This window comes from Homarus americanus, unplaced genomic scaffold (assembly GCF_018991925.1).
Source record: "Homarus americanus isolate GMGI-L3 unplaced genomic scaffold, GMGI_Hamer_2.0 scaffold32335, whole genome shotgun sequence".
Taxonomy (NCBI): Eukaryota; Metazoa; Arthropoda; class Malacostraca; order Decapoda; family Nephropidae; genus Homarus; species Homarus americanus.
In genome coordinates this window covers 151,185-170,919 of record NW_024734028.1, presented here as the reverse complement: position 1 = coordinate 170,919, position 19,735 = coordinate 151,185, and the positions used below count along the sequence as shown (strand labels likewise).

Genomic DNA, 19,735 nt, shown 5'->3' with positions numbered 1-19,735 from the left:
TCTTATTTCAGTCACGAAGCAAGAAAGTAGACAAAGTTAAAGGTATGTTTGTAGCCTGTCGTTTCTCTGAGGCAAGATATCTCATTCGCTCCCTTGGTGGAAAGTTGCGCATTGGCCTGGCCGAGCAGTCTGTACTGCAGGTAAGCAAAACTCAAGTCATTTTGTAATACGCTCAAACCCCTCTAATTTAACAGCCTTGGGGCTCTACCCATGTCAAATTATTGTACCCAGAGTTTCCAAATTATCCTTGTAGGAAGCTTTTTAGATGTCAACAACTGTGATGTGATTTGGACATCGTATATGCTTAAAAGTTCATAAACTCTTCGGGTGGTGATTCACTAAAGACTTACGAGGTCCACAGCTCGATTTAAAATGGCTGACTTTCCTTTGTAAATTATGGTGACTTTTGAGACCTCATAAGCTATTGTAAGGCGGAAATAAGGCTGTTTTCTCTACTATACAACCCATACCAAAACACACACAGCTGCTAGACATACATCACATGTCATTACAGATAGAATAATGATTTGAGTTTTAAGACAATGGTTAACCTGAAGCCAAAACAATCCTCTCTCTCTCGAGAGAGAGATTGTAGAACAGTGTCATCACATTTTTTCTTACAAAATATACTTTTTCTTTGGTTCTTGATTTAATACAATCTGTACTTTTTTTTTTTGCCGCAAAATTATTGAAATGTACCTTACCCTAACATAACCTAACGTAACCTAACATTACCTAACCTAACCTTAACATGTCTTGCCTAACTTAACCTAAACTTACCTTACCGTACTTAACCTAAATTTCCATTTTTATATAGTGCATTCGCAGAGATAGTCAAAGGTTAAAATGCATAATAGTGGTATCCTGTGCTACGTTTATATAGTTTATCATCAACAGATTTATAGATACAGTCGACCCTTATTAATTCGGACTAATAAGGGGGGAAGGGTGTCCGTTTTAGCCGATTGTCCGAATTAACCGATTTAGGGGTTAATATTGCATTATATTTCAAAGTCATTGTTTTCGTCACGATTTTATCCCACTTTCCACTGTAATACGTACGTCATTTCAGCAAAAATATTACATTTCCGTGAATGTATTATATCAAGCACAGTATGAATAGAATATCATTGTAATATAACAGGATTTTAACCGAAAACTAGTTAAAAAAACGAATAACATCTCAAGAACATCGGAAGCTTAGGTAAAGTCTTTTGTTTTCGTCATGTATTTTATCCTATTTTACATTGAAATACATCATGTTTCAGCAAAACTACTACGTATTTATTTCCAAGAATATATTCATTCAGGCGCAGTTTAGGTAAAATATACGTGTGATGTAACAGTTTTTTAACTGGAAACGATTCGAAAAACACGTACCCTCTAGCCCTGTTCAAGGAGAGAACTGGGAGAAGCTGTTTGGTGCTGCAGATGATGACAAGGAAAATGATTTGGATGGATTTTAATGAAAATATTCAGAAATATGGTATCGTAGTATTTATTCAAGTCAATTAGGATAGAATATTATTGTAATACAACAGTTTTTTAACTGAAAACCAATCGAAAAGTGATTATGGTAACATCTTTTGAACGAAAGAAAGCGAAAGTCATTGTTTTCGTCACGATTTTATCCCTTTTTCCACTGTAATACGTACGTCATTTCAGCAAAAATATTACATTTCCATGAATGCATTATATCAAGCACAGTATGAATAGAATACCATTGTAATATAACAGTATTTTAACCAAAAACTATTTAAAAAAACGAGTAACTTCTCTTGAACATCGGAAGGTTAGGTAAAATCTTTTGTTTTCGTCATGTATTTTATCCTATTTTACATTAAAATACATCACGTTTCAGCAAAACTACTTCTATATTTCCGAGAATATATTCATTCAGGCACAGTTAAGGTAAAATATACATGTGATGTAACCGTCTTTTAACTGAAAACGATTCGAAAAACACGTGTGCCGTCTAGCTGATACTCAACAGCTGGTGGTGCGTCATGTGTCGTTGTATACAATAGGAGGTTGAAGTAGATTACCGGGTATTATATTAAGTGTGAAATATCAAAAACGTTTTTATTACCGGTATTTTTTGTAGATCAATGAGAACTGTTATACCGTATATGATATGTTAAGTTAGCCTGTGCTGAGAACTTCAACATAAACTACTGAAAACACGTTGTAAGGTAATTTAGCCTATTGTAAGTTGGTGAGCTTCATTTGCTGAAGGAACTGCACAACTTTTCATTACTAATTGGTACATATTTTACGTTTCCATTGTTTACTGGCAGTAAATGGTAAATATTTTTCATGTCTGAAGCTAAACGTTGCATCTCCCCCTCCCCCCCCCCACTCTAGTGGTGGAGATGTTAAATTTAACCAAAAAGACGCTGGTATTTTATCCCAGCAGTGGGTGGACCAGCATTTTAGCTTAAGGTCCAAGTCGGTAATATTCCTACAAATCTAAAAAAAAAAAAAAAAGTTCGTTCAGATTTTGTCCGAATTATCCGAAATCCGGATTAATGGGGTCCGAATTAACAAGGGTCGACTGTATATTGGAGAAATGATGATAAAAAAAAATTATCTGCAAACGTATTTTTTAAAGTAATTTCAATTTTTCTAAAGAACTTAATTGTTTGCCATGTGCGTTCTGACTTTCTTGGGTTAGGTAGGCAAAGTAAGGTTAGGTTAGGATAAGTAAGGTTAGGTTATGTTATGGGTAAGATACATTTCATTAATTTTGCAGCGAAAAAACATCACTACTGAATGTATCAGATAAAAAACCTATGAACATAATTCTTTTCTAAGAAAAAGTGCTATACCACATAATTTTTACCCCCTTTTCTAATGGTTTGATGAACTTAGATTGAGTTAAGTAATATTTAACTATGAACATTTTGGCTGTAAATCACTTATCCATTACCAAAGAACCTTTGTAGATTACTGTTGGCACACAGGTAGGAGTCATGGGTACTTCTTGGATACTTGGCCAATGGCCTTCTTTCAGATTTTTACTTTGAAACTTGCAGTTTTCAGAAGAAGATGTATATAAGATACCTTTGAAACATTTCACATAAAAACTACTAAGAAGTAAAGGGACAATGAACTAAAATGAAGTTTACCACTTTTATTGTTTTAATAAGTTGGTACACAGGAAAATTTTGTGATAAAAATAAATATTATTTTTTCTTTCCTCCGACTGTACTGAATCACAAGATAAAAAAAAATACGCACTTTACAATAGCCGATAATAATTGATAAAGAAAATACTGTAGCTACCCTAAGATTCTCATTACTGTACATGATTAAAATAACAGTTGCAAGGTAATGGCAAAAGAAAATATAAAAACCTCAAAATAGACAATAATTTATGCATCCAGTAAATCCTCGCTTAATGTCGGGGTTACATTCCTGAAAGCGCGACGTTATATGAAACAACGTTAAGCGGATAAATTTTCCCCTTAAGAGATAGATAAATTACTGGAGTTACGTTCCTGAGCCTTCCCTTTGCCCCATGAAATACTGTACATTGCATGTACAGAAAATCATTGCCATTTCTATAGAAAACAGTGCATGCATATCCAACTATTAAGTTGGTATTGGTACTCACCAATGGGCGGAGGTGGTAGAGCGAGTGTGTGTTGGGTACTGAAGTGCTGGAGGTGGATGGCAGGAGGGTGGTGATTCACTGAGACCCGGCGGGTAGCTCCTCCTCTCTCTCAAAACTGTTTAAAACCTCCATTTTCGTAGCAAGGCTAATGGTCTTACATTGCTTCTTCACAACACTAGCATCAGTAGCACTTGATGGGTGCTTGGAAGACATTTTGAATGGTTACAGTACAGTATTAAGAGCAAAAACACTTAAACACTCACGAACACTATGGAAGCCTAACAAAAACTGGCGTCGCTTGGGGATGCTGTGACGTTCCACGGCCAGATGAGATAGGGTGATGCGCCGTAAAAGGTAGTCCATGACAACGCAAAACGACGTTGGACTGCGTCACTGGGACGTTAAATGAATTTTTGGTCTCTAAAGTTTAGCGACGTAGTACCGAAACAACTTTAATCGGGCCGACGTTAAGCGAGGACTTAGTGTATTTGAATTGTATGTAATAAAAGGAGGTAAAACAAACCTTGCTGAGGCCATCTACTCAAGTTCTTGTAAGGCATTTGTTGCTACCTCTGCACAGAATCTAATTTAACCTAACCTAAATTAACAGTAAATTTATATGGTAATTCTTCCTGATGCAGTTTTACCAATGTGTCAATTTCATCATGCTCGCAACTGGCTAACCTGACCTTCCACCTCCGAGGCTACAATTGGAAAATAAATTACTGTACTCTTCTTCTAAAACAAACATCCCTGAATGGTAACATCACTAATTTAACCAATCATTGCCTCTTCTGGTGCAGTCAGGGGTGGTACACCACTTGGTCCTCCTAAAAAATAAAAACAGATTTTAATATATTACTTGGTAAAGCATACCAATAGTAAACAATTGCTTATCTGAGTGCTTGTATATGCATTATCACAGAGTGCTATTACCTATAAATACATGATTAAAATTACAAAGTGGATCAAGACTGTCATGAAAGTCATTGTAAACTAGGAAGATTGAAAGCCAAGGTTAGGTAAGGCTGCCAAGGTTCTTACCACAGATATGAGAGCAACCTTTATGTGATATCTAATCAGGAGTAGGAAACTATTTAACAACCTAGGTTCCAGCTCATCTAAGGCGTTTATGGTATAATACAGTTGGTTACGTTTGGTGACCATGAGATTTACTGAGAAATTTCGCTTTCAGTAATGACATTGGAAAATGATAAGAAACAAGTGTTTTAACCCATCCAGCAGTGTGTAAAATGTACCATATATCTAGAAATGCAATACAACATAAGGGATATTTGATCAATGTTTTAGCAGTGTACAGCAGTACATAATGTTTTGTTACTTCCAATTACCTATAATATTGGTTGCTCAAAGTGGGCAGGGCTTGAAGAAGAGGGAAAATATGTGGTAAAATACTATAAAGAACACCAAAGAAACCTTTATAAACTTTACCCAATTTCTAAAAATCCTAAAACTGTGAATAACTTAACTTATTCTTCATGTTTTTGGTGCTTACTGTGTTGATATAGTTTTCGTTGTTCAGATAAAGGTGGATGTTGAGGTTATCATAAGTATTCACGAGTTCAACAAGTGCACCCTGCGGGATCTAATTTTGTTATTACATGATTGGTTTACGTCTTCTACCGAGTTATGTATCAGTCGCAGTGATTGGCCAAGAGGAGACACACCACCGCCACCTGTCAGCATTTTAAGAACTATTTATAGAGTTCGTACGATCACCACAGCTCAGTTATGAACCTTTAGTGAATCGAGTTTGCGATATTTCGTATGGACTTCAGAACTCCCGGAACTTACTAACTTCATATCTCGGCAGCGTTAGTGAATCTGGGCCCTGGGTCTTAGTGTCATCACCAAAACTAATTAATTAAAGTGAAGTCCAATTTAGTTTAGAGTGAATTAGATGGGTGTTAGCATACTTGTGTGTATGTTTAAACCCTTTGTTATGATCTTCAAGAATCAGGTGTACAGTGTATGTTTCATAAGACTGAAGAAGTTTTCTGAATATTTGTTTGTTCCAAGCACAATCTTCTTGACATATACAGCTGGGCAGCTTGAATATTGTTCTGATTAAGTAGACTAAATATTAGGAAGGTAGGACTGCAGAATATATTTTTTTACCACCATGTTTTGAAAAAGAATTGTTGACCATAATCCAGGTTGTCGGAAATTTCTTTAATCTATTCTTGTATACAAATAATGTTCTTTTAGATTGTTAAGTATTCATCTCTGTAATGCCGTTGTTGTCAGGCTATAGCTCAGGCATGCTTCTTAACTCCACCTGGCCAAGAGTATCCACCAGAAGTTGCTGATGCAGGGAAGGGTATTCATCCTGATAATTTGAAGACAAAATTAGACAATTATGGATTCATTTTGAAGACAACATATTGGTGAGTATTGAGATATATTGTTTTGTTTGTGGATTCTTGCTGTTTAATGTGATTTTGTGTTGGTCAGTCATCCCTTTGGTAATTACTGTATATGGATGGATCATTTTGAGTGTTGTTTTGCACATGCATTAGTAACATGAAAACTTGAATCAACATGACAACTTTTGATATGCATGCTGAATTAGTAAGAGATCTTGTGAATTGAGTAATAACTAAGGACTCACTTGTATACTGTATATGTAAGTTGAAAATATTAACAACTTTGTGTATTTCTGTTCGATATGTAAGCCCTTGGTTGATGCTTTCTGCACATTTATAGCACTGCTCTCCGTTGTCATTTCGTTTCTTAGACGCTGTTGTACCTTTTGATCTGCTCGACACGAGTCATTCTGGTATTCCTCAGGCACCAATTGAGCACAACTCACCTCCATAGAAGCAGTATCTTGTCTTAATGTATCCTCATGATATTCTTCATAACAGCACATCTCTCCTTATCAGCCTTAATAATGCTTTATAAATTTTGCAGTGAATTCCCATCCTATGATGAGATCATCCCAATTCTCTTGAATGAAGGACTTGAGGAACTCCCAAATAGATGTCAGTTGACACCAGGCATTCCACTGAAGCCCATGTTGGCACACCCGACCCCTGGGGTGTCAGAAGTTCTGAAACGTTTTGAAAATGCCAAGTTCACCTGTGAATATAAATATGATGGAGAAAGGGCGCAAGTAAGATTTTCTGTTCAATTTATAGCTTTTAGGCTCAACACTATATGAGACTATCAGTTGGTCATTGGATTTGAGTAATATTTTGTGATCACACTTGGGTTTCATTCTAGGTTTAGTATGAAATTACTTGTAAAGAAGTTTGCAGCCTTAGTCATTGATGCCAAGCTCTGTGACTAAGCCAGCTGAGACCTACAAGTTTATATCAAACACAGAGTGAAATTTTATTATGAAATTAGCTACCATAAATAGTACATCTTAATTCTTCTTGAACAGACATGGGAAATTTCACATAAAAAGGACATCTCTCTCTTTCACTTAGAAAAACTACATAGGTATTAATTAAACCTTAAAACATTGGATGAAAAATATTGGGCAAATTTTTTAGTCATTACTCAATCGGATAAACTTGTCTCTTCCATTTCAAGCAGTGATAGGAACCTCAATGGCAATAAGCAAAATACTATTGAAGAATTCTCTATAATTTTTGCCAAACACATTAAGCATTTGTTTATCTGTAATATTAAAGAATCAGATTTCAACAAGTGGGCTTCATCACTGCAGAAATTTTACATATTGATCTTTATTTCACTGTATTAAGAACATAAGAATGGAGGAAACTGCAGCGGGCCTATTGGCCCATACTGGGCAGTCCCATTTATACCCAACCCCTATTGCTCATATAAGCATCCAACCTATGTTTGAAGCTATTCAGCGTATTCGAGTTAATGATGATATTTGGTAACTTGTTCCATTCATCCACTACTCTGTTTCCAAACCAGTGTTTACCTACTTCACGCCTAAATCTAAATTTGTCTATTTTAAAACCATTGTTACGAGTTCGCTCCTGATTGGATAGTTTGAGTACCTTTGTAATATCCCCTTTGTTTAGCCCTGACTTCCACTTATACAGTGGTCCCTCGGTTAACGAGCGCCTGGTTTAACAAGATTTCGGTTAATGAGTTACCTTCCATAAGATTAATGAGTTTCTTACGAGCCGACCTCCACATGTTTTAGCTTGCATTTGGCGGTCCACCAGCTGTAGTATTAGTCCGCCAATACAGTAATCGGTTCTAGGGCTTAAATTCCTTACCCTTTTAGTAAATATCAAGAAGTTTATACTCTTCCATAATTTTAAAAGTTTAATATTAAATTGTTTAGTCATTTTAACAATTATTGAACATAATTGAAGGTAGGGTCACTAGTTTGTGGCACGCCATCCAGCCTGCCAACACAGCATACAGGCGTCAGTCTTTTTGTCTTTTCAGTGGAGGTAACATCCTGCTTGAGACTCTTCAACTAAACGCTTTTTTTCTGTGTTTACAAGCAAATTATTGGTCATTTTGAAGTTTATTTTACATATTGACAATATATAATGCAATGCAGTGTTGATTTAAAGAAAATAATCGTGAATTACACCAAGAGAACTAAAATTTTATGGGTGAAATGACACCATGGGGTGACTTCTCTTCCACCTCAATGCCTTTTCTTCTCCCTTCTCCACCCCCATTCTAATCCCCATCATCATCCAGGAGCCTTCTACATACACACATCAAAGTAAGTGTACCTTTCTACCTTTTTTGTTGAATTTAGGCAATTTTCGGTGAGCTGGAACCAATTACCCAAAAACCCATTGAAACAATGGTTTCGGTTAACGAGTTTTTCGGTTAACGAGCAACCTTCTAGAATGGATTGTGCTCGTTAACCGAGGGACCATTGTACACCTCTATCAGGTCGCCCCTCGCTCTACGTCTCTCGAGGGAGTGCAAATTAAGATGCTTTAACCTGTCTCTCTACTCAAGGTTCCTAATGCCCGGGATTAGTCTTGTCATTCTCCTCTGAATTCTTTCCAAGAATTCTATATCCATTCTGTAATACAGTGACCAGAACTGAACTGCGTAATCCAGGTGTGGTCTCACAAGCGCAAGATACAGTTTTAGGATGACCTCACTAGTCTTGTAACTAACACTCCTTTGTATGAACCCAAGTACTTTATTAGCCTTATTACTGAGAATCCATCTTTGTAGCTATTGTGATCATTACAGATCCATCTTAAAGAGGACGGTACAGTAAATATTTACAGCAGGAACCAGGAGGACAACACCTCCAAGTATCCTGACATCATTGCACGACTCAAAGGTGCACTCGGGGAGGAAGTGAAATCTTGTGTTATTGATTCAGAAGCTGTAGCGTGGGATCGTGAGAAAAAACAGATCCTTCCCTTCCAAATACTTAGCACACGGAGAAGAAAAGTAAGTATGGTACAGTACTTATATTTATTGTCATAGAATTAAATAATTTTTATATTCCTCTTATTAGTGGATAACCTCATATATTAGGCATAGTTTTACTATTATTTTTTTAGTTAGCTCTTATATCCTAATCTATCTCCTGTTGCTTCAAGTGTTTTTTGGGTTTTTTCTGAGGTCTGGATACTCAGCGTTGAGTTATTAGATGTTGATTACAACCAATAATTTATCGCTGAACATTGTCCGCTAAGAATTTCAATTGGCTGTTGAGAAAGGTATGCTGGGACATACGTTAGGTGAGGGATTAACTTCAGTTTTATGTTTTTCAGAATGCCAGTGAAAGTGAGATTAAAGTACAAGTGTGTGTGTTTCCATTTGACTTGCTCTACTTGAATGGTAAGCCTCTAGTGCGCGAACCTTTTGAGCAGCGTAGAGCTCTTTTAAGAGAGCATTTCAAAGAGGTCGAAGGAGAGTTTGTCTTTGCCAAAAGCATGGACTCCACAAACACTGAAGATATTGAAGAGTTCCTGGAGGAATCTATTAAAGGTGAGCATTGTAGTTTGTGAGAAAAAATTTACTCATGAGAACATATGAATGATCTGTACTCCTGACCATGCATGAGGTGGTCAGATGCACTTTGAAGAGAAAAATTCTTCCAAAGTTTTGTTACCCTCCCTCAGGAAACTGCGAAGGCCTCATGGTCAAGACCCTTGATGTTGATGCCACGTATGAGATATCCAAGCGTTCACGTAATTGGCTGAAACTGAAGAAGGACTACCTTGATGGGGTTTGTTGTGCTCAGTCTCTATCTCTGATAAAATTATTTGAAATTTGTATTACATTTTATGGCATTCATTTTATCAGCTTGAAACCAGCATTACTAATTTTATCTTTGGAATTGCCATTTTCCAGGTGGGAGATACAATAGATGTTGTGGTACTGGGAGGCTACATGGGAAAGGGCAAACGTGCAGGCCACTACGGAGGTTTCCTCTTGGCATGTTATGATCCAGATAATGAAGAATATCAGACACTTTGCAGGGTAAGCTACGTAGGATAGCCAAAGAGGCATCTCCTTTTTTTTATGTTAGTGTAGAAGGAGTTGCCAGGTAAGATATCTCATTTTGTATGGCGACATAGATGTTCTCATACTGGGCTGGCAGTCCATTGGTCTTGGGCTTTACTCTCAATTAAATAGATCATTGTATATATGTATGTATGTATCATAGTTGCAGATGATTAGACTTATTTTTTTACAGATTGGGACTGGCTTCACTGATGAAGAACTACAGACACACTCGGCATTCTTCAAGGATCATATTATAGAAAAACCAAAATCTTACTATCGGTGAGTCATCATACACATTTAAATCTGTTTATACAGATATATTTGTCAATTTTAGTTGATAATGTATTTATTTATTTATTCATCACGATTAGGAAGCTTCGAACTAAGGTTGTTAAGTTCAAAACTTTTCATTCCATCCTAATTTTCTTGGATTAAGGACATCATACTAGTATAGCCCTGCCTAGTGCCCAGTAGTTCATATTAGGCCTCCAGAATATACCTAGTTAAATACCAGTGGCTCATCCCATCTTCCAAAACAGACCAGTGACGCCACGAGTCTATTGTTTAACATCATAGTTTGTTATTTTTTTTAAAGCATATTTACTCACTTATTCCATGTCTATGTCCAGCATCATCATCATATCTGTGTCATAACTCAAGAAAATATTGATGGATGTTAACCAAACTTTAGTACAAAATGTAGATTCCACACAACGAGGCCTCACACAAGTTTTAATGATCCTTATTTTTGCCATTATTTAGAATTATTGCCCCTTGGTCTCTACTGTGCTGTCATCTCTACACCTACACTTGCATAATTTCACCTCGCTGTATAGTGTTACCTTAGGTTGTTCTTGCCTCAGCTAGATATTGTTATTGATGAAGTGCAGTATAAGTCAATCATAAAAGAGTTAAATAATTTACTTAGATTGTGGTATAGAGACTTATGGAATTTGTGTTTATATATTTAGGGAAATGAGTTTAGGAAATATTTTATTGATAATGAAATTCAACTGTTCAGCATGACATTAGTTTTAAACTGTGATTTTACAGGTATGAGAACAGTGTAGCTCCTGATCAGTGGTTTGACGCTGTACAAGTGTGGGAGATCAAGTGTGCTGATCTCTCTATATCACCGGTTCATAAGGCTGCTGCAGGAATCGTAAGTTGCCAATATAGTACAGTACTAAATTTTGGGAGATCACCTAGAGATTAATCACCCTAGTGTTAATCTAACCAAATCAAACCCAATCTAACCTAACTCCTCCCAGGTGGCATTAAAGTTTTCAATAAGGTGAAATAAGCTAGGGTGTCTACTGTTGCGGTGATCACTATTATTTTTAACTCGACGATAAGAATGTAACTTTTTCTCAAGATATTCTACACATGTCTCCTCCACTTAACCATCCATCTTGCTGTCAGAACTCTTGCAAGCTGTATGGATTTAATTCATGTATCCTTTGAGTAGTGTTTTACCTAGTGTGTCGCTTTCAGGTTGATCGCGAGAAAGGTATATCTTTGAGGTTCCCAAGATTCTTGCGTATCAGGGAGGATAAGGTGCCAGAGGACGCCACCAGTGCATCACAAGTAAGTTTAAAAGTGGATACACAGTAGACTATCTTTTATTTATTTATTTATTTATTTGTAATGCAGTTCTTCAGGTAGTAAAGATCTGGATTTTCTGAGATGTAAGTTCAGGTCTTTGTCCAGGAAGGGTTAAAGTGTGTCAGTGTATGTGGTGCTGTTGAGTTTGTTGTTGTCATGCCCAATCCCCTCCAGAAGAATCTTTGAGACTCTTACTTATCAGCAATATTATAAGACATATACAGTACAATGTTTGCTCTACTTGATGTTTATAATGATAAACAGCAGGTGGAGAAAATGTGAAAATTTCTACAAAGATCTTTCTTTTAGAAAAAGGTACAGGTAAGATTTTTTGTACCTTATAATTACTCGCATTACTGTATTACTTTTTATATGTGGTGCAACTTTGAAGTTCCAGAAATCGTATATTCAAGAGTGTCTGAAATTTTTTACCCATGAAAAGTTGTATAAAAAGAGATTCCGGTTATAAAAAAAAATGTACTTGTTGACAGCAAACAACACAGTCCTAAAGGTCATGCCGCTTGTTCTCTTTGAAATGTGTTATTGAATATCTACTTTGCAGATTCATACAGTTTATTGTATTTTTCTATAAAGATACGTTTTAGTTAAAGATTGCAGTGGTGTACTGTATGTCAATCTTTGTAAGCCAGCCATGTCATTTGCTTGTTATTTTTTTTTATCTAACGTCACAAGTAAGAATGAAAATGAAATGAATGTAAAGTTCTGTTATTGAAAAATTATGTTGTTGGTACAGTAAAAGAAGTTGACCTAATGGTAACTTGTGGATGTGTGACCAAGGCACCAAAGACGTCTCAGTGAGTGAGTGAAGCATTAGCCTAGCATTGGAATTTCCTACTTTCAGTTAATGATACACAAAGAACATTCACTTTACAAGAATAATGTAAGAAGAAAGTTAGTTTTTACTTGTAAAGTGAAGTAGGTTTACAGTATGCTGAGGTCCTGAAAGCAAGGTAAGCTTACACCATTTTATGATGACGTATGACACCAGCCCAACCAGTTCTTGTCTAATTTAACAAAAGTAGTGTACAATTTCTAGGACAGATTAGGTTTGGTTGGTTCATTTTGTGTTGTAATAACTGGTTTATGCCTGCCTTGTTTACAGGACTGTGGCCATTTTAGTAAGCATCCCACACTATGGAAGAGATACAGTCTTGAAAAATTCTCTGCAACGTGAAATTCCATAATGCAAAACCAAATTTTCCATTGAAACCCAGTATTCTTTTGTTTATCTGTACAGGTATTAGGATTTCAACTGAAGGATTACTGTATTTTTTATAGCATACTAATCTGAAGTTACTTGTGCAGTGTCTCTGAAATTTAACTTAATCATTATTTTTTTTTTTAATTGTCTCAAATATTTGTGGGCTTTGTGAAAGTAAACAAAAATTTTTACTTTTCAGATTGCTGATCTCTACAATAGTCAAGATCAAATAAAGAATAAAAAGTCATCAGGAAAAACTGTAGAGGAAGATTTTTATTAAGAAGATCAATGCAAGGAGAGATTAGGTATTAATTTAAAACTGTTTCAGTCCAGTTTGGAGAAGAAAAAAACCTGTGACTTTTAAGCTGAAATTTTGAGATATTATAGATATTAAGGTTCTGACGCAATGTTCATCATTGCCCACACTTGTAAACATGGTTACCTGATGGTGTGAGTCTCAGCTGTGTCATATAGAATAAGTAATATCCATGGAGCAATGCAAACATATATAAGAATTGTTTTATTGCTTATTTAAATTACAATAATTACAGGAATTTAGTTAATTCTTATGCAGTAAACCCTCCCAACACCGGACTAATTTGCGCAAGCTCTGTCCGTTATTGGGAGGATTCTGTTAATGGGAGGGGTTTCTTTTTTACTCCATTCCAACTGTCAAGCACATATCTTTTATGTCAATAAATATTGAACAGAACTGTATATAGAAATTCATCTTATATTGAAATACAACCTGTACTTATTTTATAGAATAACTTGGAACCAAGCACATTCTCTTAAGTTTATTTTTTTCTCAAGAATCGGTATGAGTAAAAGAATAATTTATTTTTTCTTTTATTTGGATACTGTACAGGTATTATCTTTTGGTAAGTAATGTGGGTGTTATTTCTGCAGAAACAATATGTATGCCTGAAAATGAACTTAGAGCACTATAATTGCACGGTTATTTAAAATATTTTGGTTGAATTGCTCCTTACCTAGAAGCCATGTAGGCATGCAGGGAGTACTGTACAAAGGTTTTCATAATGTGCCTTGGCAGGACACATACTTAGCACTAATATATTTAGACAGCATTACTCCCTCATACAAGACCTTGTCCTTCCTGGTGTTTGTTTGTTTATTTATATGGTACAGTCTGTGTGTCAGATCGGTCAGTCTGTATAATACCTGTGAGAATGTTCCATTTCATGTTGCTTATAGGTTAGGTTAGGTTAGGTTATTCAACTGAGAACTGCAAACATTTCATTAAACTTTGCACTGAACTTAACCTGATCTAATGTAACCTCATCTACTGTATACAGGTACTTCTCTATTCACAAGTGTTTAGTTTATGCCATTTTTAGAATAAAATGAGGTCATTTACTCTTTTTTTTAATTTATGTGGGTTAATGTTTGGAATAACATGACCATTGACAAACATCATCATTGGGCTGGCAGCACAGTGGTGTCGCATTGTCAAACACTCATAATTTACAAGTGCATGCTGGCTACTGCAGTGTTTATGTACAAAAAAAAAAGGAAATATAATTTCATTGCTCTAATGTGTTAGATTATTTGAGTACAGTATTACCCCGCCTAACGCGGTTTCACTTAACGCGTTTTATCATATACGCGGTGCCTCGCCAGAGCTGAACTTTCACTTAACACGGATTTTTTCCACATATACGCGGTGAGTGTCCGGCTCCAGACGCTATTTTTAGATTTGCCCCACCCGCCACCCTGCCTGACTGCCTGTTTTAGCTCATAAAATTCATACAAATTACCCGGCCAGAATATAATTTACATTGCTGGAATTCTTATAATTTGGTGATCATTTTGAATATAAACATCATATATTTTGCATTAAACATACAATTTTTAGATAAAAATTTTTCTCTAGGTAACTATGTTATCTTTTGTGCAAAATATATGACATTTATATTCAAAATATTCCTGGTCTTACAAGGAATCCAGCAATGTCAATTATATTATCCTAACTTTAGTTTGAGGTATTATTTATTAAAATTTAGTGGTTATCCCACACATCTCCTTGGGACGGTTGGTGGGGGGTGGGGGGGAGGGAGGGACCGACCGACCATCTGTTACCCCGTGAAGAATTATTTTTTTTTTTATTAACTGAAGATATTTGTTTTAGCTCATAAAATTCATACAAATTACCCGGTCAGAATATAATTTACATTGCTGGAATTCTTATAATTTGGTGATCATTTTGAATATAAACATCATATATTTTGCATTAAACATACAATTTTTAGATAAAAATTTTTCTCTAGGTAACTATGTTATCTTTTGTGCAAAATATATGACATTTATATTCAAAATATTCCTGGTCTTACAAGGAATCCAGCAATGTCAATTATATTATCCTAACTTTAATCTGAGGTATTATTTAATACTAAATGTTAAAAACTCTGGAAGGGAGGATTGGTGGGGGGTGGGGGGAGGGTTGGGACTGACCGCGCGGTTGGAAGAGGGGGGGAGGCAAGGTGGGGTACTTTGATTGACAGATAGTGTCGTGAAGATTATTTTTTTTTTTATTAACTGAAGATATTTGTTTTAGCTCATAAAATTCATACAAATTACCCGGTCAGAATATAATTTACATTGCTGGAATTCTTATAATTTGGTGATCATTTTGAATATAAACATCATATATTTTGCATTAAACATACAATTTTTAGATAAAAATTTTTCTCTAGGTAACTATGTTATCTTTTGTGCAAAATATATGACATTTATATTCAAAATATTCCTGGTCTTACAAGGAATCCAGCAATGTCAATTGTATTATCCTAACTTTAGTTTGAGGTATTATTTATTAAAATTTAGTGGTTTTCCCCCAAAAATTTCTCTGAGAGGGAAGAGCCAGTGAGTGTAGTGTGAGAAGAGGGGGAGGGAGTTGAGTCCATTATTTGAATGGACATTAACTTGGCGACTGTATTTCTCTATTTCTCTTAAGTATTAATTGTGTGCATGTACCATCATAAAATTAAGATGTTATTTTTACTACAACATAGGTATGTGCCTTCAAAAAGTGGAGTTTGGGGGTCGGGCCGGTTTCTATTGGAATTAATCCCATATGTTCTGTTGTTCACTTAACGCGGATTTCACTTAACACGGGACCCTCTGGGTTTAATTGACCGCGTAAAGTGGGGTACAACTGTATACTTTATTTTATCCTCTTTGCCACTGATCAGCTCATTACCTGCTTGGGCGGTCGGTCACATCTCTGTTATGTACTGGCTCCAGAGTGTATCTGTACCTATGCCAGTGCTGGTCAAGTCTGGTCTTGAAAGAGCTCACACTCAGTGCTGTCACAATACTCTGGCAGAATGTTCCAAGAGTTTATAATTCTCACTTCCAAAAAGTTTACCCTCACAATTTTCTGGACATGTGGCTTCTTCAACCTTGAGCTGTGACCTCTCGTGATGCGGGCATCCGCCAGCTCCAAATATGAACACTCAACTGAGTAGTGCCCTCTGAGATGTTTATAAACTTCAATTAGGTTACCCCTTGCCCGTTTATAGTATAAGCTAAGCAGTTGCAGGTGTTCTAATCTCTCTGGGTAACTGAGATCCTGTAGTGCAGACACCAATCTGGTGGCCTTCCTTTGGATATTTTCAATCAACTGACAATCTCTAGCTTATCTCAGTGACCAGGTGGAGAAGCACCTCACTTTTGAAGTGTTACAAGGGATGGACCATTTAGTTCTGAACAACCTTTTTATAAAACCTATTAGCTTAATTGCTTAATTCACCTTTTTCTCACAATGGCCCGAGAACTTTAGTTTGTTGTCAACATACACACCCAGGTCCTTTTCACATTCGGTCTCTATTAATGCCGTTTCTTTGTCCCACTGGGACATGTGGTATGCCTAATTCCTGTTGGTATGACCTCCAAATGTGTGTCCTTTTACATTTCGTGACATTGAATTTAAACAGCCATTTCTTCGACCACAAAATGGTAAATGAATTATAGCTATGCTTTACAATATGAATATATTTTTAAGACTTAAGCAAATGAAAAGCAATGTTAGTTTTAGATAACTATGTATCATAAACCAATAAATGTGTATTTATATTGCGTACATCATTTACAGAATACTCCCCCCCCCCCCTTTTTTTTTATCCCAAATTAATGAGCTCACCTTAAGAGAAGTTTGTTTGTCTGTTCTGCCACTAAGAAGGGTTGCTGGTATAGGTTAATGATCTGATCTTCATTTATGAGGAAATGCATTAACAATGAGAACTAAGTTTTTGTTTTTAACTCTTGTAAGTTAAGAAGTATTAGGAATTTAGGTATCTTGTACATGCTTATAAATAGTAATATGAATCAGTCATAAACATTAATGTTCAGTGTTGGCCATAACAGCTGTTGAAAGTACTGGAGTTGTGGCCAGGTCATAGACAAGAAGGGTATAAGATGTGACATGAATTTCATGAAGGCATTGGTTAAGGTCCCTCATTCGTGTTTTCTTCATAAGCTTATCAGTTATGAAGAAGCTGTCCACCACTGAGACTCCATAATGGCAGTATGCAGTACACTGCCAGGATTTTAAGTTGTTCAGATGTCCACAAACCAAGCTGAGACAAATAATTTCTTACTGCACATGGAGGACATACTGTACATAATAGCTTACCTGAAAGGGTAGTCACATTTCCAAGTGTGTTCACCTTAAAAAAAAAAAAAAAATTGTTTAGGTATTGGGCAAGTGAAGATGTTATGTTTTGCTACTGAGTCCTCAATACACTACATCTTATAAAGCCACTGGTGCGCCTGCTGTAGCACCGTGTAGTGTCGGTATCAAATAGTCGGATAAAGAGCTAGATATGCTGGTGTGAAGCTCTCGTCCAGGATAAACCTATGTCACCAGAGTACATTATTGTTCCTTAGAATGCCAGTTTAAGGTTTAATTTTATTTTTTAGTAAGACTGAATATTAATGCATGTAAGCAGTGTGAGATTGGGGGAAGGAGCAGCCATGGGGAAGGTGGTGGCGTGGTTTATGTAGGTCCACCTGCATTCACCAGTGCGTGTAAAGTACTGTTAACCTAAGCAGCCAGGGTACTGTTATAGTGACAGAGATGTAGAGAAAAGGTGTACAGTATGTGGTCTTGATTGACCACATATGAAAGCCCAGATACCCTACCGGTTCTAAATTTGTATTTTTGTTGTTGCCATTCCTCATGACTTGCTAAAGGAGGTTGTTGTTTTACTGTTGTTTGCATTTGTTTCAACAACTGTTATAAATAAGGGAACAGTAATATAGGAATAAACTTCTCCCTACAGTAACGTTGTTGGTCGTTGGACGAGTTATTTACCAGATCAACCTGACCGCACCAGTATAGTACAGTATAGGTAGAGACTGACAACGTACACTCACCTGACAACTGCATCTATAGAGGCTGTTGAGTCTTTATAATGTGATGTCTTGTGTCTGCTGACATTGAAGGTGAGTGTTGCTTCAACAAAAAATTTCCACCATCAGTACAGTAAGCAGTTGCTAACTATAGTTATTACTTGACTTATGACTGAGATTTACCCTAGAGCACCACTGTATGATAGGAATGTTTTATATAAAGGACACTGTACTGTACAAGGGTTTATAAAGAGAAAGAGAGAATATCGTTTTGAGAGAACAAGACAAGGATATTATTAATGATCAAATCAGTACTGTACTCGCCTTACTTGACTAAATAATTGAAAATGTTTTTTTCCTTGCCTGAAGTGTTCTTAATTTAGATATTGTACACTGACTGACATATGACCAGCTTTTGCATTAACGTTTATTATATGGTCAGCTCTTACCAAGAAAATTGTAGCTCATGCCAAAAGGAAGCAAGTTCATTTATTTTGTATTTTTTGCTTGACTTTACCTCAGATGGTTTGTAATTGACACTTACACATATACCTGTACTGTAGATTGAAATAATGTTGAATACAATTAAGGTATCACATGAAAATCAGGAATCCCAGCTTTTTTTTTTTACCTCCATTAATGCTACCTGGGGATTAAGGTAGGTTATGTTATCAGATATTTATTCAAGTGAAATAAGCTAGGGTGCCTGATCTTCATGTAATCCTAAACAATGGTACTTATCCATTATACCATGTAAAAGAAAGACAATAGATTAATTTTTTGACTAACCTAACATAACCCAACACTAGATTATATTAAATTTTGTTTTGTTAGGTTAGTTGAAAAATAAAAAGAACAAACTAGCTTAAAAAATGCCAAGGTTACGGAAAAGTACTGAAACAAGTAATATATATTTAAACTTAAAAGGGAAATAAAAAAAATATATCATTATGTTGGTCTCTGTTGGTGTTGTGGATGATTGATGTTTTTTTTGGAGGGAATTTAGCCAATGTTAAAGATAAATGAAGTCAGCCAATTGCCGCAAAGTAAAGAGGAACAGCTAGCCAATCAGTATGCATCAAGTGTGACAATTAATTAAGTGTTTATTTCTGACTTCCTGGCAGCCAATCACCTCACTATCTTCCAGGCTCCTAATGTGACCTGGCTTGTCAACCATCCATACCACCACAACCATCCACACCACCCCAATAACCATCCACCACCCCAATAACCATCCATGCCACCACAATAACCAGCCACACCACCCCAATAACCATCCACATCACCACAATAACCATCCAGACCACCCAAATAACCATCCACACCACCCTAATAACCATCCATGTCACCGTAATAACCATACACACGACAACAGCCATCCACATCACAACCATCCTTATCACCTCAATAACCATCCACACCATAACAACTATCCACCACAACCGTCCACCACCATGCACATCACAACC

The 19,735-nt window shown here is 36.2% G+C and overlaps 1 protein-coding gene across 6 annotated transcripts in view; it reads left to right on the top strand.

Annotated features, from left to right (window-relative positions):
* Positions 1-14,414, top strand: part of LOC121870130 (DNA ligase 1-like) — a 66,865-nt gene extending 52,451 nt beyond the window's left edge. For all 6 annotated transcript variants that reach the window (XM_042371904.1, XM_042371905.1, XM_042371903.1 and 3 more), the window contains 11 exons: positions 12-140; positions 5,885-6,024; positions 6,551-6,752; positions 8,795-9,001; positions 9,328-9,544; positions 9,679-9,785; positions 9,911-10,039; positions 10,257-10,345; positions 11,120-11,228; positions 11,561-11,653; positions 13,093-14,414. In XM_042371904.1, coding sequence (XP_042227838.1) covers positions 12-140; positions 5,885-6,024; positions 6,551-6,752; positions 8,795-9,001; positions 9,328-9,544; positions 9,679-9,785; positions 9,911-10,039; positions 10,257-10,345; positions 11,120-11,228; positions 11,561-11,653; positions 13,093-13,173 — 1,503 coding nt within the window. In that variant the 3' untranslated portion in view covers positions 13,174-14,414. The remainder of the gene's footprint in view (positions 1-11; positions 141-5,884; positions 6,025-6,550; positions 6,753-8,794; positions 9,002-9,327; positions 9,545-9,678; positions 9,786-9,910; positions 10,040-10,256; positions 10,346-11,119; positions 11,229-11,560; positions 11,654-13,092) is intronic.
* The last annotated feature ends 5,321 nt before the right edge of the window (positions 14,415-19,735 follow it).